Source organism: Saccostrea echinata, unplaced genomic scaffold, assembly GCF_033153115.1.
Source record: "Saccostrea echinata isolate AGI-Se365-2 ecotype Australia unplaced genomic scaffold, CSIRO_AGI_Sech_v1 ptg000054l, whole genome shotgun sequence".
Lineage (NCBI taxonomy): Eukaryota > Metazoa > Mollusca > Bivalvia > Ostreida > Ostreidae > Saccostrea > Saccostrea echinata.
This window is the reverse complement of record NW_026889803.1, coordinates 11,899,595-11,925,000: the sequence shown is the minus strand read 5'-3', so window position 1 is coordinate 11,925,000 and position 25,406 is coordinate 11,899,595. Positions and strand designations below refer to the sequence as shown.

Below are 25,406 nucleotides of genomic sequence, written 5' to 3'. Positions count from 1 at the left end.
AAAAGTACTTTCATAGTTTTTATGTTCAGGTAGACTTTTAAATAATAGATGAATAAAAATGGGACAAAAATACCTTATTTTTGTACATTAAATAATCTTCAAAGACTAAGAGAGAGGCCAATGTGAGAGGGAATGAGAAGGGTTTACTCATTGTGTTTAAGAACTATTGTTTTGTTTAGTCTGCCTGGGGATAGTGACAAATGGATGGAAATACATGCAAATAAATAGATCAACTTTAAGATTTGTAACTGAGGACTAAATTAATATTTTGCTGATTCCTGATCATCCTATTTCTCTTGCTTTTGGGAACATAACTTCACTTATGAGCTTATTTTGTTTTAATCGATAGATCGTTACATAATAATCAGGTGACCATTAAGGCCCTTGGGTCTCATGTTTTAAAAATTCTTTCATATATAGAAAATTTGTTCTCAGATCATCAAACACTACTAAATTTTAACTTATCGATAATTGTTGATGTTGATACTGTACAAGTCTGCAAAAAAAAATTATTTGCTTAACTAAGGAAATGTTATTTAAACTTATTTTGAAAAGATCCAATTTAATTGCTTGTACTAAATGACTTAACAGGATGTGTGGTGTTAACTAAAGCCAAGTTTGCGACAATAGCCAGAGGGTCATCCTTTTTAATTGACTTGCATTTGTATCAAAAAACATTTCGGTCCATAAATTATTTAAGTGTTTGTAGTAGGGATATCTTATGTGTAACCCCTTAGCCATGGAGAGGAACATTCACTGTCACATGTGATTCTTTGATTAGAACATTTTTTTGTGCATGAGGATTTTACATTGTTGTATTCATTTTGTTTTCTGAGGTTTTGGCCTAAATTTGATCAATACATTAATTTTTTGAAATGAAAAGTTCAATAAGTATAACTACTTGTCTGATTCTTGAAGTATTTTATTAGCAGTGATACTTTCAGCAATTGTTCATTATAAGTAGACCAGCAAAGCAATGCAATCCATATTGAAGATATAATGTTTGATATGTCATGTGTATTGACTTTTATTTCAATTTTTCATTCTGTGCTGCAAAGAAAGATCAGATTTCATGCTCTATATGAAGGTAAGAAGAAATGGGGAAAAAAAATACTTAATTCTTGGAGAAATGTAACTGTAATGTATTGATGTTTGAATTTTTAAAAATTTTGCTAGGGTTTGATAACACAGAGTTGCAAAGGAACTTGTATGAAAAGAAATTAGTTTGAATTTAAGAAAATTTAGTGTCATTTTGACAAGGAATGTACTCATAGATATTAATCCTGTATTATAGCATGATGTTCTTGGGTTTAAATTTTGCATAGGGATGCTCAATTTTATTGGTTATTTTGGTATATCATGATTTTTTTATTGCACAATGTGTATTGTGATATAGAGACTAAAATACCAATATTTTGTACATGATTATAAATTCCAGAAATAATTAATTTTATTGTTCAAACTTCTGAATTACAATTACCATAAGTGTAAAAAAATGTTGTAAAACAACAGCATCCTAGAATCGTGATATCAGGGTGATATTTAGTGGGGGGGGGGGGGGGGGGGGGATTGTGATTTGTGATACATGTGTATATCATGATTAGAAATTTTTACCCATCCCTTGGTAGTTTTGCATCATGAAAATTTATTCCCCAAATTTTATGTTTTTTGAAGCTGTTTTTCTATATCTCAAATACCAGGGTAGATCTCAGCTCAAGAATACACTGAATCAGGTGTACTTTTACTTAAGTTTATTAGATATATAATTTTTGTTTGATCGAGAACTGTGCACATATTTGAATTCCTTGTTGACTGTTCTCACTACTGAATGACCTCTGTGTAACACTGCACACTGAAGAGTTCTGATTCCATGGTATTTTAAAAAGAGTGATCTGCCCTTAGAACTAAAATTAATTAAACTGAAATCTACAACATATATTACTAAACATGTATTTGTAATCAATTCATACCTCTCTATGATTTTATTAAGCCAAGATAAATTAATTGAACACTTTATTTGCATGTATTTTCTCCATTTAAAGAAGTTGATTTTGATGAACAATGTTGCCATGGTTACTAAAAATTAAAAAAAAATTCTGTGAAATTCTTTAAAAATACTGCCTTTGTATAGTTTTGGTCTGATTTCAATGAAACGTTCCATCAGAACTTCACAAAAATCATTTATCTTCATTTATGTGCCTATTTATTAGGTCACCTGAGTCAATCAGGTGACCTATTGCTATCTGTTTTCATCCGTCGTGCGTCGTGTGTTAACATTTGAACATTTTCAGCTTCTTCTCTGAAACCGCTGAACCAATTTCAGCCAATTTTTGCATATGGCATCTATGTGTGAAGGGGAACAAAATTTTTGAATTTCATGGTCCCTGCCCCCCTGGGGCCTGAGGGGTGGGGCTAAAACCATCAAAATTAATGCAATCTTTAAAAATCTTCTTCTTTACTCCTGGACATCAAGCAGTCAAACTGTTGACGTGATTGTAATAATCATTGAGCCCTCTACCAAAATTGTGAAATTCATGGCCCCAGGGTCAGGGGTTCTGGTGCTAGGGCGGGGCTATATAGATCATATAGTGAAAGTGCATTATTTCTTTGAAAATCTTCTTCTCTACTCCTGGGTAGTATTGAAACAAATTGAATACATAGTTATGATAAGCAAGGGTGACTCTACCAAAATTGTGAAATTCATGGCCCCAGGGTCAGGGGTTCTGGTGCTAGGGTGGGGCTATATAGATCGTATAGTGAAAGTGCATTATTTCTTTGAAAATCTTCTTCTCTACTCCTTGGTATTATTTAAACAAATTAGATACAGAGTTATGATCAGCAAGGGTGACTCTACCAAAATTGTGAAATTCATGGCCCCAGGGTCAGGGGTTCTGGTGCTGGTGGGGGGGGGGGGTATATAGATCATATAGTGAAAGTGCATTATTTCTTTAAAAATCTTCTTCTCTACTCCTTGGTATTATTGAACAAATTAAATACATAGTTATGATAAGCAAGAGTGACACTACCAAAATTGTGAAATTCATAGCCCCAGGGTAAGGGGTTCTGGTGCTTGGGGGGGGGGGGGCTATATAGATCATATAGTGAAAGTGCATTATTTCTTTAAAAATCTTCTTCTCTACTCCTGGGTATTATTTAAACAAATTAAATACATAGTTATGATAAGCAAGAGTAACTCTACCAAAATTGTGAATTTCATGGCCCTTGGGTCAGGGGTTCTGATGTTAGGGCAAGGCTCTATTTATTTTATAGTGAAAATGCATTAATGCTTTAAAAATCTTCTTCTCTGCTTCTGGGTATTATTTAAACAAATTAAGTACATTGTTATGATAAGCAAGGACACCTCTTCCAAAATTGTGAAATTCATGGCCCCAGGGACAGGGGTTCTTGTGCTAGGGTGGGGCTATATAGTTCCTACAGTGAAGGTGAATTATTTCTTTGAAAATCTTCTTCTCTGCCCCTGGGTACTATTTAAACAAACTAAGTACATCGTTATGATATGCAAGGATGCCTCTTCCAAAATTGTGAATTTCATGGGCCCAGGGTCAAGGGTTCTGGTCAAAAGGTTGGGGGGGGGGGGGGGCTCTATTGATTATATAGTGAAAAATCAAAATTTCTTTAAAAATATTCTTTTCTGCTTCTGGTTAAAAAGCAAAGAAGCTAAGTATATAGTTATGATGAGCAAGAGTGCTTCTTCCAGAGTAGTGAATTGCATGACCCCTGGGTCAGATGTGCTGGTATAAGGGTGGGGCTGTTGATAATGTAGTGAAAATGCATTAATTCTATTAAATAATCCTGTCTGCTCCTTAATGTTAAGCAGTTAAACAAAGTGATTACTTATGATGAGCAAACTTGAAACTTCTGGTCCCAGGGTGAGAGGCTCTGGTGTTTCTCGGTGGTGAAGGGGGGGGGGGGGGGGGGGGGGGAGGGGCTCTATTAATAATATAATAGTGAATCTGTAGTGAAAATGCATTATTTCTTTAAAAATCTTCTCTGCACTTGGGCATATCAGAGGCAAAAAGTGTAAAAGTTGTAATAAGGAAGGGTATTTTTACCAGATTTTTGAACATCTGGACCATTTGGTCAAGTGTTCTGGTCCTAGCCAGGGCTCAATTAATTTGCATTCTACTGAGAGGAGTTATTCCCCTTTGCCATTTACTTTTGATAATTAATCATTGTAAATAATGTACTTGAAAAATTAATAGAATAAGAGAATTATGCAAGAATTTTTATTGTATAATACAAAAAGTATTTTCATAGTTTTAATGATCATGTGGACTTGTAAGTAATAGATAAATAAAAATGAGACAAAAATAACTTGTCTTATTAAATGTTCATCAAAGACCAAGAGAGGCCAATGTAAGAGATTACAACAAGGAATTAAAATAGTACAAAAGCACTGATAGTTTGTTAATATACTATATGGTGATAGTGATAAATGGGGAACAGATTAGAACCTAATTTATAAACTGTTAATGAATAGTAGACTAATTATTTTGTTGATCCTGATCACCCTATTTTTCTTGCTTTTGGGCAACAAAGCTTCATCTTTCATTTCATTTTAATACTCTATGGATCCTCTAAATTGTTGTATTGTACTCAGGTGACCGTTAAGGCCCTTGGGCCTCTTGTTGTCAAAATATTAACAGTGATCTAAAAGTCCTTTGGGCTGGGTGTAAGAAACTAAGTTTATTGTTGTAAAATACAGTGTATAATTGTATCAATACACAATATGTCACTATAATAAATAATTTACTTACTTACTTACACACAAGTAGACTCAATAAGATACGTAAATCTCTATGTGATGAATGATGTTGCCATGGTTACTAAAAATGGAAATACATGTATATGTGAAATTCTTTCAAAATGCTACACCTTTTACACTGATTTTTAAACTGATTTCGATAAAACTTTTACACAGAAGTAGACTTGTCTAAGATGCATAATTCTGTGCATCAGGTTTTGATTGTGATCAGTGGTGTTGCCATGGTCATTAGAAATAGAAATTTTTGTGAAATTCTGTCAAAACACTACTCTTCCGACACTGGTTAAATCTGATTTCAATAAAACTTTTTCTATATTAAATAGCCTTCACTAAGATACATTATTCTGTTAATTTTAATGGTTTTGCCATGGTGATTGAACAAAATTTCTGTGAAATTCTTTCAAAAGGGTACTCCTCCTACAGATTTAGTCAGATTTCATGATCAATAATACTTGCCATACAAAGAGACTAAATGAAGGATCATTATTTTATTTATTGCTGTTGTCAAAGTGCTACCTTTGTCTTAATTGTTATAAACTTGTACAAACCAGTAGAGCTACAGTTTCATCTGAGACTTCTGGCTATTTTGAGTATGATAACATTGCAAATATGTTTTATAACTGCCTGCCCTCATAAATTAGCCTGATCAAGGAATAGAATTTTACTTTCTCTGCAGTAAATTGAAAATCTTTTGGGTTAAGTTGTTCATATTGGTAACATGGGTTGTTCTAGTGAAGGGATCAACTGTCAAAGGTTGGTTTTTGAACTTAAGGGGTTGAAGGATAACTTAAACCAGCTAGGGTTTTGTGCAACAAATTGAAAATATTTTATGTAAGGTCAGCATGCATGCATTGGTTCTGATGGAGAGCTTGACTGATTTTTTTTTATGGTCAAGGGGGAAGGTCTCTGTTGTTAAAAATGGAGGTCATAATATTTGGAATTGCTTTTGGAAACATAAGGCCAAAAGGCATGGCATCAGTATTACTGAAAATAGAACAACAGCTTGATAATGGTTAAGGTTGGATTGTTACATTTACAATGGGGGGGGGGGGGGGTTCTGATCAAGGCCTTCCCTGGATCTGGGTCTAGGTCTTATTTATAAATTGGAGAAAATGGGAAAAAAAGGTACTGAATGTATAAACTTGATAAAAAGTGTACTCTTGACCAAAATGTATAATCAAACCGGGACACTTTGACAACGTTAAAATTACTGGGATTTTCAGCTGTATTCAAAGAATACAATTATTGTCTTAGCCTGGCTTTATAGATGAGACAGAGAAACATAAGAAATTTATAACATATGGGACTTATATGAAGGAAATATTAATAAAAAGAAATGTGGACTGATTCTCAGGTGACTGCTTAAGCCTTATATTTACTTTTTTTGATTAACAGCAAGAATTATGTGATCTCTTTAGGCAAATACAAGCTGATGTTCTACAATATTTTACAAACTTTAGATATTTCTTTTTGATGCTGACAGGTTGTTGCATGCCTAGGAGACCTCTATAAGCTGGATTTAGCTCAATCAAAAGAGATCTAAAATACAATTTTCTAGTGATATCAAGGGACTCAGCAATCCATTTAGTGCTTTTATCACTGCAATTTAGAGATAGCATTATGATTCTACAAAAAACGCCTTCCATTCAGAATTCTTCCTAATGTGACTGACGTGACTAAAATCATGTTATAAAGAATTTCTTATCAAAGTTCTTTATGCACTGTGCATTTTAAATCTTCATCACATCTGCAATGAACATCAGCACACTTCATGGAAGCTTTCACACCATTAGGGTTCATAGGATGGTAATTACACACAAGGTGCATCTGTTGATTGTGTGGTTTACCATCATGATTACTGGAGTCACCTATATATATATCAATAATTATTAAGCTTTGATGAAGCTAAAAAAGTCTTCATGCTTTCAAAAATTGATGCTCGTTGTCTCTATAAATACATGAATCCTTTTGAAATTTACCTGTAAAAATAGCTTCCAATGGTTCATTTGGGAACCAATTATTGAATCAGTGGGGAAAATTGTCATTGATTTGCCTGAAATATTTGATCTTAATAGTTATGTAAGTTCATGTTAAAATTAGATAGGGTAAACGCAAAATCACTGCAGAAAGACATATTGATTTGAGCATATCTAAGGCTCTCGATCATTATACACGATAACAGGGGCACAGTGTACTCTCAGCAATGCATATATAATGTAGTTTGAAATGGTGTAATTGAAGCCTCTTTAGCATGTGAAGAGTTTTTTCACTGGGAAAGTGAATGGATGCAGGGATATGTTAAAATGAAATGCCGTCATTAACTCTGGACATGATTGATTTATTTGTCCATTCTAAGTATTGACATCGGTGCTAATATGTTTGTATCAAATGTCAAACCTCTGCCTGATATTATATATTTTCTTCATGATTGGGAATGGTTCTGAGAGTGTAGTAAGGACAGTTGATTATAAATAAGGAGGTACTACATAATCAATGTCAAGTAAGAATTTTATCAGTGAGAAAAAATAACACAGGCTTGGTGGATATAATTAATGCCACTGTACAGCTCTCATACGAAGTGAGCTGTCACCATTTTATGTGGCAATCCAGTGGACTGGTGTTGGTCAGTTATCTGTATATGTCTCTTTTACTTTACAGGTATAATGGGATCCCTTCCCACTGCAGGAAATGGACAAATGCCACAGATGGATAACTGAGAGATATTGCTGATTAAGTTGGACTATTACATCAGAAACCTCCTTGTTTTCTTTGAGGATTCTCAAGGATGCAACATCACTGAAGAATTGATAATGGCTCCACTATAAATGTATGGAAAAGGTGAAAAATAACATTGTTAACAGGTGGTGTCTATACAAGGACATGGGGGAGATTTCTAAGCATGTTCTCTAGAAGGTGTACTCAAATGAAGAATTCCAAGAAGTGTGTGGCCATAATACTGTGCCTGGGCACAGTAATTGTGTTTTATGGAATGTTCCAATGCAGTGGTTCACCAAAGATGTACATGGTCCCTAGAGAGTCTGTCAAGTATGTGTATGATGATAAGAACAAAGCTATACCATACGACCAGGATTCCCCACTCATATTCATTGGGGGTATGCCACGTAGTGGTACCACCCTGATGAGGGTTATGATGGATGCTCACCCTGACGTGAGGTGTGGGGAGGAGACCCGTGTAATCCCCCGAATCCTGGGGATGAGGAATCACTGGCAAAAATCAGAAATTGAGAGGAAGAGACTTGTAGAGGCAGGCATCAATGATGCTGTTATAGATTCTGCTGTGTCTGCTTTCATTTTAGAAATCATTGCCAAGCATGGTGACGCAGCCCCTAGACTTTGTAACAAAGACCCCTTCACATTGAAATCCAGTTTGTATCTCAGTAGATTATTCCCCAACTCCAAATTCATTCTCATGATCAGGGATGGCAGGGCCATCATTCATTCTGTCATAACAAGAAAAGTTACAATCTCAGGTTTTGATCTGAAAAATCCCAAAATGTGTTTAGAGAAATGGAACACTGCTATGGAAGTGATGTATTCTCAGTGCTTACGGATAGGACCTATACGGTGTATGCCGGTTTACTATGAACAACTTGCTTTACATCCAGACCTCTGGATGCACAGAATTCTGGAGTTTTTAGACTTACCCTGGAACAGTTCAGTGCTCCATCATGAGGACTACATAGGGAAGCCAGGAGGGGCATCCTTATCAAAGTAAGTATACATATCCCTGACTAAAGAAAAAGGAAGAATGCAACCACTCCCCCCCCTTTAACTTTATAGAGGATGTGGTTCAGTACAATATATCATGATATATTGAACTAAGTATATACATAAATTAATTTTCATGTTACAAGAAACAAATTGTGCACATTCACAAGAATTCTGGATCTTAAGATGTTCAAACAAGGCAAAATAGCCAGTCAGATAGAAAATAAATTATGTTAGGTACAGTCAAACCTCATCAAAAAAACTAAATGGGACTGAGAAAAAACTTCGATATATCTGAGGATTTGAGATATTCAGGGTAAAAAAACTGAAAAAAATAAGGGTTTGAGACTTACAAATCACTTTGACATATCCATGGTATTAGAGATATCAGTGTATGAGATTCAGATACCGAAGTTCAACTGTATTTTTCCTAAAAGTCCTTTGAAATTGTTATCTATACAGTAGTTTTTAGTGGTTTTTTAGAGATCAAGATTTTATTGTATCCATAACCTTACCATTACTGAGACTATGGCTTCCTTGTGCCGTTTAAGGGCCATTTGGCCCCTCATTCAACTCAGAATTATGAAATATTGTAATTAAGAATCTAAATGATGCTTAGCTCGCATCAATAATGATTTGTACATGGGTGCCAGAAAGGTGGTAGCTTAATACAGTTTTCAAAATTTCCCCCATTTTCATGAATTTTAAATAATCTTTGCTTTTGAAAACAGTGCAAGCAAGCCTTTACCTTTGAATCACATGTAAGATGTACGTGTCTGCTGATGCTATTACAGCAAAGAAGTAAATTTGGAAGATAGGCTAGGCATGCTATTCTTGTTTTCTGAAACAAAATCAGGAATGTACTTTCAAAAAATTATCAAAGGCCAATAAAAAATGTGGAAAATTGGATATTGAACAAGTTTGTGATTTGCCTGTAACCTCTTTGAGTGGGACCACTTAAGATTAATTCTAAATATGAAAGGCTTAAACATAGTTGTTAGTTTGTGAACCAATGTTGTGAGTGCCATCCAAAAAAAAAAGAGCTTGATAAAGTTAATTCTTTGGTTGATGCTACAAAAGCTCTATTGCCATGACCATGAGTAAATGCAGCTAAGTGATTATCAATTTTGCACTGCTGAAACGTTTTTCAAATCAGTGTGAACAATTATGAAAATGATGTTGATGAAGTTTTTAAAAAATCATATCTATAATGCAATAAGGATAGCTTGTGAAGTTCATTGTAGTGAGTGTCTTCTTGGTGAAATGCATATCTAGAGCTAGGAAGAAATATAAAACACCTAGAATATATATTTGTTGATGAATTTTTCAACTTTTATAACTTAATAACTTTTTTTAGAAATATCTATTATCTATTTTTTAACCAGTAATTGTACAAGTTAGTATTTTGAAAAACTTGTTTCTGTATTCACCCATGCTCTGCTTCTATCATCATCTCATCACTTTAACTCAAAATCGTAACCTTTGCCCCTATGTTTGAATTTATATTTCATGATTCATCCATCTACAGCTGAACTTTGGTATCTCAACACCGATAATACCATGGATATGTTGAAGTGATATTTCACCCTTGATATCTCAAATTCTTGGATATCTTGAAGTTTTTTCTCACTCCAGTCGAGCTTGAGATAAGAAGGTTTGACTGTACATGTATTTTTTGGAGAGGGAGGAAAAGGAGAGAGAAGAAGGATGGGAGAGGTAAAGGAGGGAGAAAAGGGGCAGGAGATGGAGAGAAGAGGGGTGGGAGATGTGAAGAAGGGGGAGAGATATGAGGAGGGAGAAGAGATCCCTCTGTCCATACCAAAACAAATCAAGCAATTTCATTTTATAATAATAGTGTTCCAGTTCATCATTTCTCTCCTTATCTTTTTGCCAACTTTTGGCCTCTCTTCTTTTATCTTGTCCTTTTGAATGCAATGGCAGTATGGTGAAGGTCATAAATCAATTTGACCAGTGGCTATTTCTGTTTTTTATGGTCTGTTAATCACATCATGTACACTTTTATTGCTAATATGCCCTCAGATCTAATTATGGAAGATACCAACATTTTTTTATGGACATCATTACAGCATTGGGGAATTACCTATTTCATAGTGGTTTAGTTTTCCTAGATTTGGGGAGGGGAAGAGGTACCCTTTAACCATAAATTAAAAATCGTTGTTATCATTTCATAAGAGATGTTCACCCAGGAAATTACAAATGTACATGATTCTCAATAAACCCTTCAGTTCTTAATTAATAATTAATAAAATTGGCATCACGATTTTAGAGTAAACATACTATAAAATGCTATAGTTTATTATACATTGTAACAATGCAATTGTGGTAAAGTAAGAGTATAAGTCAGGTAAACTTGTATCATAAAAGATGCAACTAAATTGTTTAAGAATTTCAAAAATATAATTTTGATGTCCCCATAATTGAAGATTCAAGGGCATATAGTTTTTGCATGTGCAGGTTAAGAAGGTATGGAGTATAGTGACAATGGGACACATTAATGTGCCAAAATCATGTTTGAAATGAGGTAATGCCACCAAATTATTTCAGGTATGGTGTATTTGCAGGAGAGATAGTTATTCCTTAACTTCGAGTCAGTGAGTGCAAGTTGTAGTGCCGATAGCTAAAATTTCATCCAAGGCAGATGAAATGATTATTATGTAACTTAACATGAAAAGGTTTATGCCTGGAGCTTTCTTTCATTTATTTGAATTTTCCTAGCTGACTGCACCAGTAAACAAAGTGCTGTTGAAGGATGATTTAAGTTTGTATTTAATAAACTATTTGCATTTATTTTTGATGTGGTTAACATTTTGAGAGTCTGTATGGTTGGAAGTTGTCTGGAATAACAATATAAAACAGTGCAGATGATTTGAAAAATATTTTCTTTATCAAAGGATATATTCATATGGTAGCTTAAGGTTACATTTTTGTTTCATTTTTTTTTTCTTTTTTAGTTTTCCTTTTGGGGGAGGGGGAGGAGGATTGAGGAATATCAAAATGCGTTGGCAATGTATATTTATTAACTTTGCATGTACCTTTATACATGCTTGTCTTTGAGACTTTCAATATCTAAAAGAAGACAAGGCAATGCACGCTATAGCAGATTACATTTCACTGTGAATTATTATAAGAAGTGTGATATTCAGGCAAGAATGAGCTACTAAGCAGATTTCACTGAGATTATGAAAGTACAACCTCAGTCCATATTGATCAACAATTTCAAATTTTTACAAATGGAAGAATTATGAGTAATGACAATGATTGATTCTTCTAATAGCAAGTAAATATATGTTACATTTTCTGTGGCGCTGGTTTTCATCTCCTATATGTGTCATGTTTGTATAAGGAGGACAATGTTTCATCATCTGTTTGAAAGAAACAATAGTTTACTGCATTCCAAATTTGTCTATGACTTTGATGGATTTGAAATCAGATCATAATTGTTCTGAAAATCTGAGTGGGCAAAGCAATATCGCAGCAGTATCGCTCTTGTACAATGAAGCAACAAAATAAAATGTCAAGCAATTGATCATCTGGTGTGTCCTTTGTAGAGGAAATTTCTAATCTTTGCTAAATATCTCATTTCAGAACAGAGAAATCAACAGACCAAGTGATCAAACCAGTCAACATAGAGGCATTGAGTAAGTGGGTGGGATTTTACTCAAATGACATATTAGAAAACATGGCCAAAATTGCTCCCATGTTACACACCCTAGGATATGACCCAACCAAAAACCCACCAGACTACGGCAAACCTGACCCCAAAGTGGCGGACAACACGATGCACATTAAACAGAACATGGAATACTGGAAAGAAAAAGAGCAGGAAATTCTGGCCAAGGAGAAAAAAACTGGACATCATCAACCTCACTGATGTCGATAGCCGTAGGGAAATAAAGAAATGTAATAAAAAATGTCCAAATAACACATTTCCGTGAAATTTGTTCATGTACAGGGAATTTGATAGGGCACAAATGTTATAATATTGGTTACATTGATTATTGATCAGGTTACATATATATATCTTTGTTTTCGTTTCTGGGTTGTTGTTTTTTTTTTTTAGAGAAGTGATTATTATTGGTTTTTGTGTTCACTGATATCCTAGAAAATGAAAAATTGGTAATAAACTTGAAGTAAAAATCTACCGATGCAATTACATTTAAAGAACATACCATAAATGTATTTTAAGTGAATATTTTAATGACTCAGCTGTTTTTATGAGATGATTTTTCAGTACAGGGAAAAAAATTAAGTATAATAAACATTAGATAAATGTATAATTTAGATTTTATTATGTAGTGTATGTACAAATATTGACAATGAACATCTAAATGTGATGCACGTTGCATGTTTTTTTTTTTTCTGTTTTTTATAAAAAAAATTTTTTTAGCAAAAAGAGTTGTACATGATCATAAAATGTAGCCTAGAAAATTTTTTTTTTTCCTCAATTCAGTGTAATGAGGATAAATAGTACATGTATTAGCATACAGTAAAACATGGTTACAGCGAACACACTTATTATAATGAATCTACACTTACAGCAAGTTTTAAAACATGTTTAAACATTTTATAAACTTAAAGGATATAACAAATTACATTTACCGGTATAATGGATCAAAATTGTTGTCCCTGTCACTTCTTTATAAGCGCAGGTTTTACTGTATATGCATTGTACAAATGAAAGTTTTAGATTCTTTGCTTTTCATGCATGGTGTCTGATAATCTCAATAGTATACATGTAATTTGTATTCTGATAAGGGTGGGCAGGATTCTGGATGTGATAAAATTGTACACCTAATGTTGTCCTGATTCAGTGTTCAGTATCAGTGTATATAGTGCTGATGCAGTGTATTGTGTTCTGTGTACACTAAATCATGTACACCTTTATGTGCTGATTCAGTGTTAATGGTGTACGTCAAACAGAGTACACCCAAATATGCTGACTTATTGTTTCTTTGTTTTTAGACCAATACATGTACACCTAGATGTGCCTACTGTAACGTTTTTGAGTGACTTATGGTCTCTCAATGTTTGCCCCGTCTTTCTCCACAAAGCTATTGAATTTTTTTGCTGATGTTACTATCACTGCTTTAAATATCTGTAGACTGTGCCATTTTCTTACAGTAGACATAATATCTCAGCCAGATAATGAATACATCAAGTGTTAAATCTGAATATGATTGACTGACTATACATCCACAAACATACTGCATTCAATTGTTACCTATATATAATCTGTATATCAAAGATTTTTATAACCAAGTACAACAAATTAAATGATCTGTAATTTCATATTGTCAGGTTTGTAGAATCATCAATACACTGGTAATACCTTAAATATTGATGGATTAATTCCTGGTTAGATTCCCCAGAGGTGTTCAGAGTACCTTTATTGTTCTATAGCTGATTTGACCGACATTCTATACAAGTGAACTTAGACTGTTATATATTCAATTGGGATGTGATACATATACCGGTACTAATGAAAGAAAAGGAATAAGAACTCATCAAATATTTATGGCTGATTTAATAATGAAGTATTGATTTGGATAAGCAGAATCTTTGATTGTTTTCAGAAGACAATTGTGGTATGGATATATGACCCCCAACAATGGTGGACTTATTACTATACATTGCATACATACCAATAATATGATGACCAGTGTACATATATTCATGTGTACTTTTCATCTTTTACATCAAAAAAGTGTACATAATTGGTCAATTGTATGTAAGTCATTCAGTGTCATGTAGGCTCTGTGCAATATATGCTAGTTAAATTTGCATGGAGGAGTTTATTTATGGAGAGTGCATTATTGATGAGTGGATATTTTAGTGTTTTCTAGTCATTTTTGATAGTTATACTAGCTGTAGGTGCTGTTTGGTACAGTCATAGATTTGATTTTCCAAACATAACAAAGGACCAATATACAATTTGTAAAAGTTGAGGCATGTTCAGTTCCCAACGTCCTCAAAAGATGCCAAACATTTTTATTGAGGATATTTAAGAGTCAGATTTCATGAATAATGAAGACTTATTTTGAAACATTTCATTTCATCATTTGGTGTTTAAATTTGCATTTTTTATGATTTTTTTTTCTTTTTTAATTTCATCATCAAAAGTGAGTATAACATACAAATATTATGACCTGTTATTTAACTCTGAACTAAAGGAATGTCAAAAGATAACAGAAAACTTGACACCAACAGCCAGCCACCCTTTTACCTCACATCATGATGATCATGATGATTCTGTAAACTTGTGGTAAACTCTGACAACCCAGCCTATATAAGATTGTATGGGATTTGTAATACTGATTTGATTTGAAGATTTAATTTTTTAAGATAATGTTTCAACGAACAATTAAAACGTTTGGTATATTAGGATATTCTCTTTTTTATGAATTAAGTTTTTAATTCTTTGACATGATCAATTGTTACCTGATTTACAGTGTACCAAAGAAATATGTTAAGAGTCCAAAGTTTGAATGTCACAAAAAAGGTTGTTTATTAAATTTTAAATCCGAATTGTATGTTTATGTACCAAATGTACCAAATTTTTATCATGACCAAATTCATGTATACTGCAGTACACAACCTCACTGACTGTTGTATGAATCTGTATTGGACTATCCTTTTCCTTATTAAACATATATTTTTAATTGACTGTTGATGCTTTATTTTGTAATAATTAATTGTTTTACAAGGTCAAGTTAATTTTTTTTATTTTACTTATAGCTATGGATTATCTATTTTGATTCTGTTGTATCTTAACAATTTTTTTCCTCAAAGAGAAACAAGTTTGACACAATACAGGATAACAGGGGGTGACTACTGTGCAGCTCTTGTGTATTACATATATATGATAAAAAAAAAGTACCAAAGCAGGACATTTAGACCTCTTTGATCAATTTTACTTTATCAAAATTACAAATACCTACAGCACATTTAGCAAAGAATGCAAATACACAGGGTATTATTAATTTTGAAAAGTCCAATCTGTATACTTGTATATTTAGTTTTTCTATGTACTGTATTAAAATTTTATGTCAAGGTTTGCACTTGCAGCTGGTTATTAATTTTTGTCCCATACAAAAAAAGTATTTTTGTTCTACTTATGCAGTGTATTGGTAGGTTGATGTGTCATATTTGAAAGTTTTGGAAACATATACCTTCTTGGTGATGAACAAATATATTTAATGAATAAGCTTGATATAATTATTTGATCATTTTATTATTTGTTTAATTACCTTTACTATATATTTACTGTACAATAGTGTATGAAGACAGACATCAGAACTCATGTACATACATAACAAAGTTTGTTGGTGCCAAATACATTATACATGTATGATATGATGGTTTTTTGTTTGAATATGGTGATTGTTTTTAGATGGGCTCCTTTAATGATTGCAGGGGTTAAAATACCTGTGTTTTTTTTTTTGAATTATAGGAAAGATGTCAAAATGAAATGAGATTATTCTAATTTAGAACCATTTTTTTCCTATGACTGATTAAAGGTATGCTATATGGTATCCATTAGAGTTACTATGCATAAAATACTGTGGAATCATTTTAACTTGTGGGAGTCAGTATTTGTCAGCAACCAACATTTACTGGTTCATAGATATGTAATTTCAGGAGTAACTTGTATATACAAAAGATTCAATGAACCAATATGCTGACAAAGTTATTGTCTGTAGGGATGTAAATTCATAGGCAAGGGTGACCCTTAAAGTTCACATACAGTTGTCCTCCACAAACAATGATGATTCCAAAGTAGTGTGTATTATCCAATCATCTGTACTAAGGAGTAGATATGGGAATACATTTTTTCACTTATTTTTTGAATTTTTTATTTCGATAAAATTGCTACTATTTTGTGATAATTAGGACAAGCACAGAAATGAATAATATGATAATTTGAAGTTGGGGCTTACCTGCAAATTTTGTGATCACAATGTAATTATGGATTGGAATTGTTGATCAGTTATGCAGTTTTAACATTTTAGTCGGTCAGGTTTCTTCATACCCAAGGATTTCAGAATTTTTTGAATACTAATTAATGAACTTTTGAGCTTTTTTAAGCTTTTTTTTTTTGGTGTATGTTTTTTTTAGTTAAAAAAAAATAAAGAGCAGTAAAGAATAGTTAAATATTTTTATTTTTCTCTATTTTAAAGGTATAATCTATAGAAAAATATCTTGATTTAAGTATCTCTTTTATGTAAGAAGGTTAGAGTGTGGTTTAAATGTATACACATACATAAAACATGAATGATGTATTGTCAATAAATGTTTACTGTATTCAACGTTTTTGGTAGTATATGTATTTTAATGGAATTGCAGGAGGCAGGACACCAGAATTCAGATGTTTATTTTTTAAAAATTTACGTTTTTATAGCTACACCTTTCCTAGTGCTGTATGTAAATACAGCACTTCTTCCGGGAACAAAAGTTTTAGTAAAATCTGTGAGAAGAGGGATTGGTGTTGCGTTTATGTGTAATACTCTATTGAAACATTTGCGTACTTGTACCGAATAGTTAGTGTTCCACACTGAGGAAACAACCTCTACATCGAGGAAAACAGTGTGAAACAAATGAACATAGCTTTCATGAAAAGGGCTGATTGGAATTTATATCTTATTTTAAATCAAACATCCCCCCAATTCGTGCTAGATGTTTACAAAATTTTAAGAAAGAAGATGGGTGTATTTGGCATGTAATCTGCAGGAATAGTGCACGAAAATACTTGCATAGGAAAATGTTACATTGAAACACCTTGTCAAAAACTGTAATACATTTATTTAAGTCAGCTTATCTTAAGAGCTACAATATCATAGTAATACTTCACATAATCAATACCAAAAATATGAAATAATGGGTTATAATTAAATGCAAATATATTAAAATTTCAGTCGAGGTAAAAAATTGCTCTCGCTCTCAGTGCAACAGAATCAAACTTTAACTTTATTATAAAATATTAATAAATCGGTGAACAAAATCAAAGTGGCAAACAACTTAATTGTATAGTTAAACAATAAAAATAAACGCTCCATGCGTGGATCGAACCAACACTGATCAATTTCTCCCAATCCTGGACAGGTAACATACTTATATTAAACTGTGCTATCGTCCCATCATATTAGGAATGGGTTTTAAAATGACAAAGAAGCAGCGCATCAACACAATGTGATTTCTTTTTTAAAAGTTCATTTTTCATGGTGTCTGGGTCTGCACTTCATTTTTTAAACAAATGTTTGTTCGTTTCTTCAAGTTAAAATACACACAAATAACGTTTTAAATCGTGGAGAGATGGCCTAAAATTAACAATTTTATAGAAAAACGGTTTTAAAGTGTAACATTTTTGTACCAAAGGACTCGTTTAACCATATTTCAAGGTATATTTTCGCAAATCAAAACACAAGTACGCCCAGATTCCTGTCGAATCCAATTCAAATGCGCCTTCATTCTTTAAATACGGTCGCCTGCGTGGCGTAGTGGTAAAAACCTTTGCTTTAGAGTAGCGGAGTAAGGAGATGATCTTTACGTCGCGTGTTTGAATCCCACTGCGGGACGTGGAGACCGGTCCTTCGGATGAGACTGTATAAAGTGAGGTCCCGTGTCGCAGTAGGTGCTGGTACGAAACAGATCCCTCACTGCTCAAAGGCCTTAAGTGCGAAGTATAACTCTAAAATTGCAGCCCTCCACCGGCAAGCGGTGGCCTCTCAATATTAGTGAAAAATTCTCGAAGGGTCGTTAAAAAACAAACAAACGAAAATGTTTATAATGTTTATTTAATGTTGAACCCCCTGAACCCTTGTTTCCTTTAATTCAATGAAGTCAAATTTCCATTCTCATCTGTCGTTCGACGTTACATTTATATAGCAATAGAAAACAAAAACAAAACAAAACAAAAACAAACAAAAACAAAAAACAAGCAAATAAAACAAAAAGTTTTAATTACTAGTTTCACCATCAACACTAATAAATTACACTCCAAGAAATCTTGTAATAATCTAGTGAATGGCTCTACACTACAGGATTCATTTAACTTGCATACAAGATCAAGTAGACTGTTTTATATGCATTGATATATTCCAATGAAATTTTGGGATGTAGCAAATCCATTGGTCAGGACAAAGTTGTTTTTAAGTTTGTCGAATGCAATTTTTAAAGGATTTTCTACGTCTGTCAGCATCTCCTTGGCCACATGTCCATCACGTGACAACTGTACCAACGTGCGGGCATGGAATGCGCAGACAAAGATGTTGCCCTCGTTGTCCACGTCAATTCCGGTAGGACTTTTGATAATAGCTTCCCGACAGATCCACTGGATTGCTCCTGATTGCATTATCTTCACCACCGACCCATTGCTTTCGTCGGTCACATAAACACAGTTGCGATCCTCGTCGAAATGCACAAAGTGCGGCCATTCAAACACAAACTTGTGTGTTGAATTTGTGTTGATGTTGCGTGTGACTCTCCCTTGCATATCCATGTATTTCACAGAACCAATGCAGCTTTTGTAGTCATCTGAAAACGTGACCACAAGTTTCCCAGCGCTATGCGATACTCCGTGGCAATTTCCTTCTACTGCAATGTTGCGGATCGGAATGATTTTTTCACGGATGCGGAAGACTTGAATTTTTTGCTTAGCCGGGAATGAGACGAGAACATTGTCATCATCCACCATGCAGACGTCCCAGGGTTGATCTTCACAGCGGAGTTGATGGCGGAGAGTGCCAGTTCTTGTGAAAAGTTTAATTTTGCGGTTGCTGTGGTCTGCTAGAACGATCTCACCCTTGTTCGTGAAACCAGCGCCTGTAAAGAGACAGTTGCTTTTGTCAGACCCAGTCTTGGCATTAAATTCGGATCGCTTGATTATTCGTTTGTCCCAGTAAATTTTCCGACTAGGATGGTGTGGTGCCTCCAGCCTTTGAATTGGTGTTAGATGCATTTTCCCAATATTATCTTGCACTCGTGCTAGATTGTCTAAGACTGCGTCTGGAGACCATCCAAAGGTTAGATCGCTGTCTTTGTCTTTATCATTCTGGAACTCATGTTCATACTTCCTACAAAGCTCTTCGAGTCGTGGGGCTTGCTGGAGGACGTTCAGTTTCGTTCGGAATTTGACTGAAGTTTCTAGTTTATTTTTGGCCTCGTTAATCTGGCTGACGATCCCTCGGTAATGTTCAACTTGATCTTGGAGTTGCATTCTTTGCTGCTGGTCAGCATTATCTATGTCCTGATGAATGTTGGATTCAAGGGTATCGAGTATTGTTTTTGTATCCCGAATCATTGAAGCAACTCGTGCCGTCGCTTTGTTCTTCTGGTCTTGAAGGTACTGTAGGCTGCGTTCCTTTGTGGCTACAACTGACTGGGCGTAACTAGCACATTTTTCTGCTCTTTGGAACAAGGAGGTGGTGGAGAGTCCGAAATCACTCCCGATGTCAACCTGATCGACGCTTTTGACGATCTCGCATTTCCTGTGCCCAAGCGCGATGCACATGACGCAGCAGGTGCTCTGATGGTCGACGCAAAAGAAATCGAGCTCTTTATGCGGATGGATGTTGCAATTGTTGCCAGTGGCAGTTCCGAAAGAGGAAAGGGGCTTTAGAGCCATGGAAGAAGTTGTTTCACCCAACTCTATGACGACATGGTTTCTCAGAGCTTTCATATTTCTGTGGTATTTGGCACATGTTTCACATAATCCCTCCAAACAGTTTTTGCAAAAGTAAAGTGCATCCACTACCTCCAAGCTATCATTATTGCAGGGCTCGCACTTAAGTTTGGTGGCGCTTAGCGAGGGAACCTCAACCGAGGTCAGTTTGTCATCCTCGAACTCTAAGTTCTCCATCAAAGACACATTCCTATAGGTCACCGGAAGAAGCTGATATTCATAGGACATCCCAGCGGAAGGAAAATGAAGCTCGATATAAAAAGAAGGACATCGTATTTGTAAAATTGGCGTGAGCCACAATTTCTACAACGTTGCTAAAACTAATTAACCCGAAATGCAAGGACTTTAATTTGTTTAAAGCATGTAAAATGAACAATAAAAACATTTAAAATAATTGTTGCGCTTTCGTGGCTCTTTTTATTTTCACTGTAAAACTTTCTGTTTTTCTCATGCTCTAGTTCCATGGTGTAAATTATCATATTTCACATTTACGAGTTTTGTAAATGAATTTGAAAACAGTCTATGTAAAAAAAGAGAGAAATTAATCCATGGGGAGCATTAATGATCAGATAAACATGGATTTAAAATAAATCTTTTTAAAGATAAAAACATGTTTATTTATTTATGAATAACACGTTTTAAAAGTTTTATACACCGAATGTACAATCATAGTTAAACCTTGGTTCTTTCCAGTGCTTTTTGGGAATTGTCACTCCTCCCAAAATTTGTACATAAGGGCCATTAAAGTTGGGAATTCACTGGCAACAGTGGTCAGTTTGATAAAAAAGAAACACGACTTCAGTACACCATTAATTGTTTTGTTACACATTGTCATGAAGGCAAAGCTTCTTAAAAAAAATCTATTACTCACTCGACTGTTGGACTTTCGAAAATCAATGACAAATTAGTATGAATTGAATTCGATTTTATTTCTGGCTGAGAGAAAACGCTGTAAAAGTCGTTTGTTTTATCTTATAGCTCACCTGAACCAGAGGATCGAGTGAGCTTTTTTTAATGATGTCATTTGTCGATATATTTTTTTTTTGGGGGGGGGGGCATTTTCAACTTCTTCTACAATTTCAAACAACCTTGATTCAAAGCATTCTGAAAGGATTTTAAGTTTGTTAAATAAAAGGCAAAATAGACTTCCAGTTTAAGAGAATAATCAAAGTACAGAATGTACTTACTGGAGTTGAAACTTTCAAACATTTAAAGGAAAAAAAATCGATCAATTATCGAAGTAATTCCGAATTTTCTTTTTATACCCCTCAAACTATTCACCTACACTGTTTACATTACTTCAAAGTGTTTTTAAAAATGTTAACATGTACATGTATTTATATGTACTTCGTAATGTGCATTAGATATTTTGGGATTCCAAACAAATATATACATACTAGATTAACCTCTCTAATTAGCACTGAACTCGATCACGCAGTCCCCAGTGTGGTAAAATGAATTACAGATTGCCAGCTGAAAAAGTTTTTATAGATAATTCTTTTTTTTTTTTTTTTACTATTTTCTACAAAATTTCGAATGAAAACGAAGGATTACAGTTTTTACTTTGTATAATCCATGCAAACCATTGCTGGTGGGTCCCCCCACCCCCCACTTTTTTTGCGTAATGACCTAAGGAGATTGAACTTGAGCTCAACTCACAAAAATAGGACTGATGCTCAAAAATACTATTCTCTAAGGTCACAAAAATACCAGACTGAAGTTGTTGATTTTTTAAATTTTGTGTATTTATGACCTTGTTCATATCATCCCCCCCCCCCCCCTCCACATGGGAAATCAATTTTGAAATAGGGGTTTATAGGATATTATTTTCCAGAAAAGCAAGTTTGTGATAAGTCAAATTGATATGCTAGGATCCCATTGTAGTGTAGATTAACCCCGGAGCTAGGGTATGGCTACAATAAAGAGATCAAAACTTTTAATATTTAAGTTGTTCAACAGATGGGCTTCAAATATTTAAATAAGAACACTTTTGAATCTGATTTATATAAAATTTTATCAACGTTCATGTGCGTTGTCATCGTATATACCTGTAGGCCCCTTGACATTATTTAGGGACTGCAAGAAAAAAATGGGGGTAAATCTAATATTCATTTGCCAGTTTGTCAGATGTCAGTTACCCACCCGAGTGTTGCGGTCCCTCCTTTTTTTTTTTTTTTTTTTTTTTTGCTAGATGAATTAAATACCACTTTACACTCTGCAGCTTCTGTGGCAAAACCTGGAAAACGTGTTAATAAACATATTTTTTGATGAAGACTACAGGAAATTTTTTCTAATAATACCATGCCCCCGATTTGCTGACAGAATTTCAAAATGTCACAAATAATTAACTTTTCTGAAATGTTACCGTGTTTATCACAAGTGAAAGGAAGAGAATCCGATTAAAATTATTTTTCTGATATGACTGCCATGATATATGTGGTTGAATGACAAAAGAATAAGTATTGTAGAAGTGAATGGATGATAACTCAAAAAATTGTCATTGCTGATACAAAATGGTATTTCGTACTTTCTAAGTTCTTGTAATTTTACCACTTCATTGAGATATCCTCATTCATTTGTATTTTTTTTGATATGAAGAACAAATTAACATCCATTCACGCTGATGTGTTAAGTCAGTTTTTAAAACTAACATTAGAAAAAGATTAATGCACTGATTTCTGAGTGAAGCAAATTTTTTTAACGAAGTTGTGGATTTAGGAAAGTTGTGGGTTTCGGGAAGGGGAGACAGTAAATTCCAGAGATTCTTTTTAATTATACATCTTCTGCATGTCCTATGAATCTTTGGTCAAGTATTTCTCTCCACTGATATGTGTGTGTGTGGGATGGGGGTGGGTGGGGATGGGGGGTTAATTACTTTGACCAAATGTAATTTATCTCACGAAAATGATGGACACTGTTATGAATACGCCTATTGGTTTTGCATAAGAAGTCGTGCACTTACTTTCTATGTGTGTCATTATTGTAATATAATCAAGATGTAATGTACTAAAAATATAAATATGCATGGAAATTAATTTTTAAATTTTTAAAAATATATCTGAAAATATCAACGTGAAAATTCACTCGAAAAAGATGTGTGTTCATTTGGGAAATCCAGATTTTAAAACAAATGAATAATAGAATTACTCATTGAAAATGGAGACTTTCGTGTTTCATAATTAAATAAAATACCACAATTAACACTCAAAGTACAGTATTAAATGTTTTTACCTTGACATTTCTGCGTGTATCTTGGATTTCTTTCGTATTCACGTGTTATTTTTCTTTGTAGATTTACAAATAAAAACGTGCTTTAAAACCAATTATTTCGGTGAATTTAATTTCACCTTCTTTAAAAATTTTTTAATGTGCATTTCCGTTCCGTTACCTAATAATAATTCCATAGTATTTTGCAAAGCTTTAGTTGGGATTAAATATTCTATGTTCTAGACATCTTCCTAAATACATTTAAATATATATACACCAGAAGACAACAGGACCAACAATTCAAATTCATGTAATTGCCCTAGCACCAACCATTCAAAAGTTAGACCAAGGTTAATGTTTTTCAAAACTAGGTCAAACTCCAAGGTCAAGTTCAAAGGGTCAAAGTTGTTGGTATCCAAAGGAAGGTCTTGTCACAAGGATTACACATGTGAAGTATTAAAGCCCTAGCACCAACCGTTCAAAAGTTATGGCCAAGGTTAAAGTTGGGAAAAATTTTGTAAAACTGGGTCAAACTCCAAGGTCAAGGACAAAAGGTCAAATATGATGGTATGAAGGTCTTGTCACAAGGAATACACATGTGAAATGTGAAAGCCATAGCTCCAACCAATCAAAAGTTATGGGCAATGTTAAAAATTTTGCGGACAAACAGATAAACAGACAAACAGATGGACAGTGCAAAAACTATATATACCCCCGAATCTTGGATACGGGGGCATAAAAAAGAAAAGAAAGTTAGACGTCACGGTCAAAAAATCTTAGTATATTAAAAAGGTAATGCACACGTGAAATATGAAAGCCATATTTTTATGCCCCCGTATCGAAGATTCAGGAATATATAGTTTTTGCCCTGTCCGTCCGTCTGTCTGTCTAGCTGTCTGTTTGTCCGCAAAAACTTTAACCTTGCCCATAACTTTTAATTGGTTGGAGCTATGGCTTTCATATTTCACGTGTGTATTCCATGTGACAAGACCTTTCTTTGGATACCATCATATTTCACCTTTTGACCTTGGAGTTTGACCCAGTTTTACAAAATTTTACCAAACTTTAACCTTGGCCATAACTTTTGAACAATTGGTGCTAGGGCTTTCATACTTCACATGTGTAATCCTTGTGACAAGACCTTCCTTTGGATACCAACTTTGACCCTTTGACCTTGACCTAGGAGTTTTATCTTACTTTTGAAAAATTTTAACTTTGGCTTTTGAACAGTTGGTGCTAGAGCTTTTATATTTCACATATGTAATGCTTGTGACAAGACCCTTTTTTGGATACCAACAACTTTGACCCTTTGACCTTGACCTTGGAGTTTGACCTACTTTTGAAAAACTTAAACCTTGGCCATAACCTTTGAAAGGTTGGTGCTAGGGCTTTCATACTTCACATATATGTAATCCTTGTGACAAGTCCTTTCTTCGAATACCAACAACTTTGACTCTTTGACCTTGACCTTGGAGTTTGACCTACTTTGGAAAACTTCAACCTTGGACATAACTTTTGAATGATTGGTGCTTCGGCTTTCATATTTCACCTGTGTATTTCTTGGGAGAAGGCCTTTCCTTAGGCACCATTAATTTTGACCATTTGACCTTGATGTTTGACATACTTTTGAAGAAAAAAACAGTAACCTTTTCCATATCTATTCAATGGTTGCTGCTAGGGCTTTCTTATTTCACAGGTATATACCTCGAGACAAGACCTTACTTTGGGTACCAACATATTTGATTTGCATTTGAGAAAGTTTAACCTTTGCTATAAGTTGCCATACGGGGTCATCAGTGTTTCACAAACACATCTTGTTTCTAATTCAAAGGTTACTACCAAAGTTAACTTTTTTGAAAAGTAAACTTAATGTCAGGTTACGGGGTCAGTAGTCATAACATATTCCTTGAAATGAATTGTGGCAGATAATAAAAATGTGAAATAAAAAAAATAAAAAGAATCTCATTTCTTATTCAAAAGTTATAT

The 25,406-nt window shown here is 34.0% G+C and overlaps 1 protein-coding gene across 2 annotated transcripts in view; it reads left to right on the top strand.

Annotated features, from left to right (window-relative positions):
- The window catches only part of LOC133205249 (protein-tyrosine sulfotransferase 2-like), a 19,030-nt gene extending 2,188 nt beyond the window's left edge, over positions 1-16,842 (top strand). The window contains exons 1-3 of one of the 2 annotated variants that reach the window (XM_061341014.1): positions 7,141-7,286; positions 7,445-8,518; positions 12,122-16,842. In XM_061341014.1, the coding sequence (XP_061196998.1) occupies positions 7,686-8,518; positions 12,122-12,407 (1,119 nt within the window). In that variant the 5' untranslated portion in view covers positions 7,141-7,286; positions 7,445-7,685 and the 3' untranslated portion in view covers positions 12,408-16,842. Of the gene's footprint in view, positions 1-7,140; positions 7,287-7,444; positions 8,519-12,121 lie in introns of those variants that run through there. The other variant, XM_061341015.1, reaches the window with a different exon arrangement.
- The last annotated feature ends 8,564 nt before the right edge of the window (positions 16,843-25,406 follow it).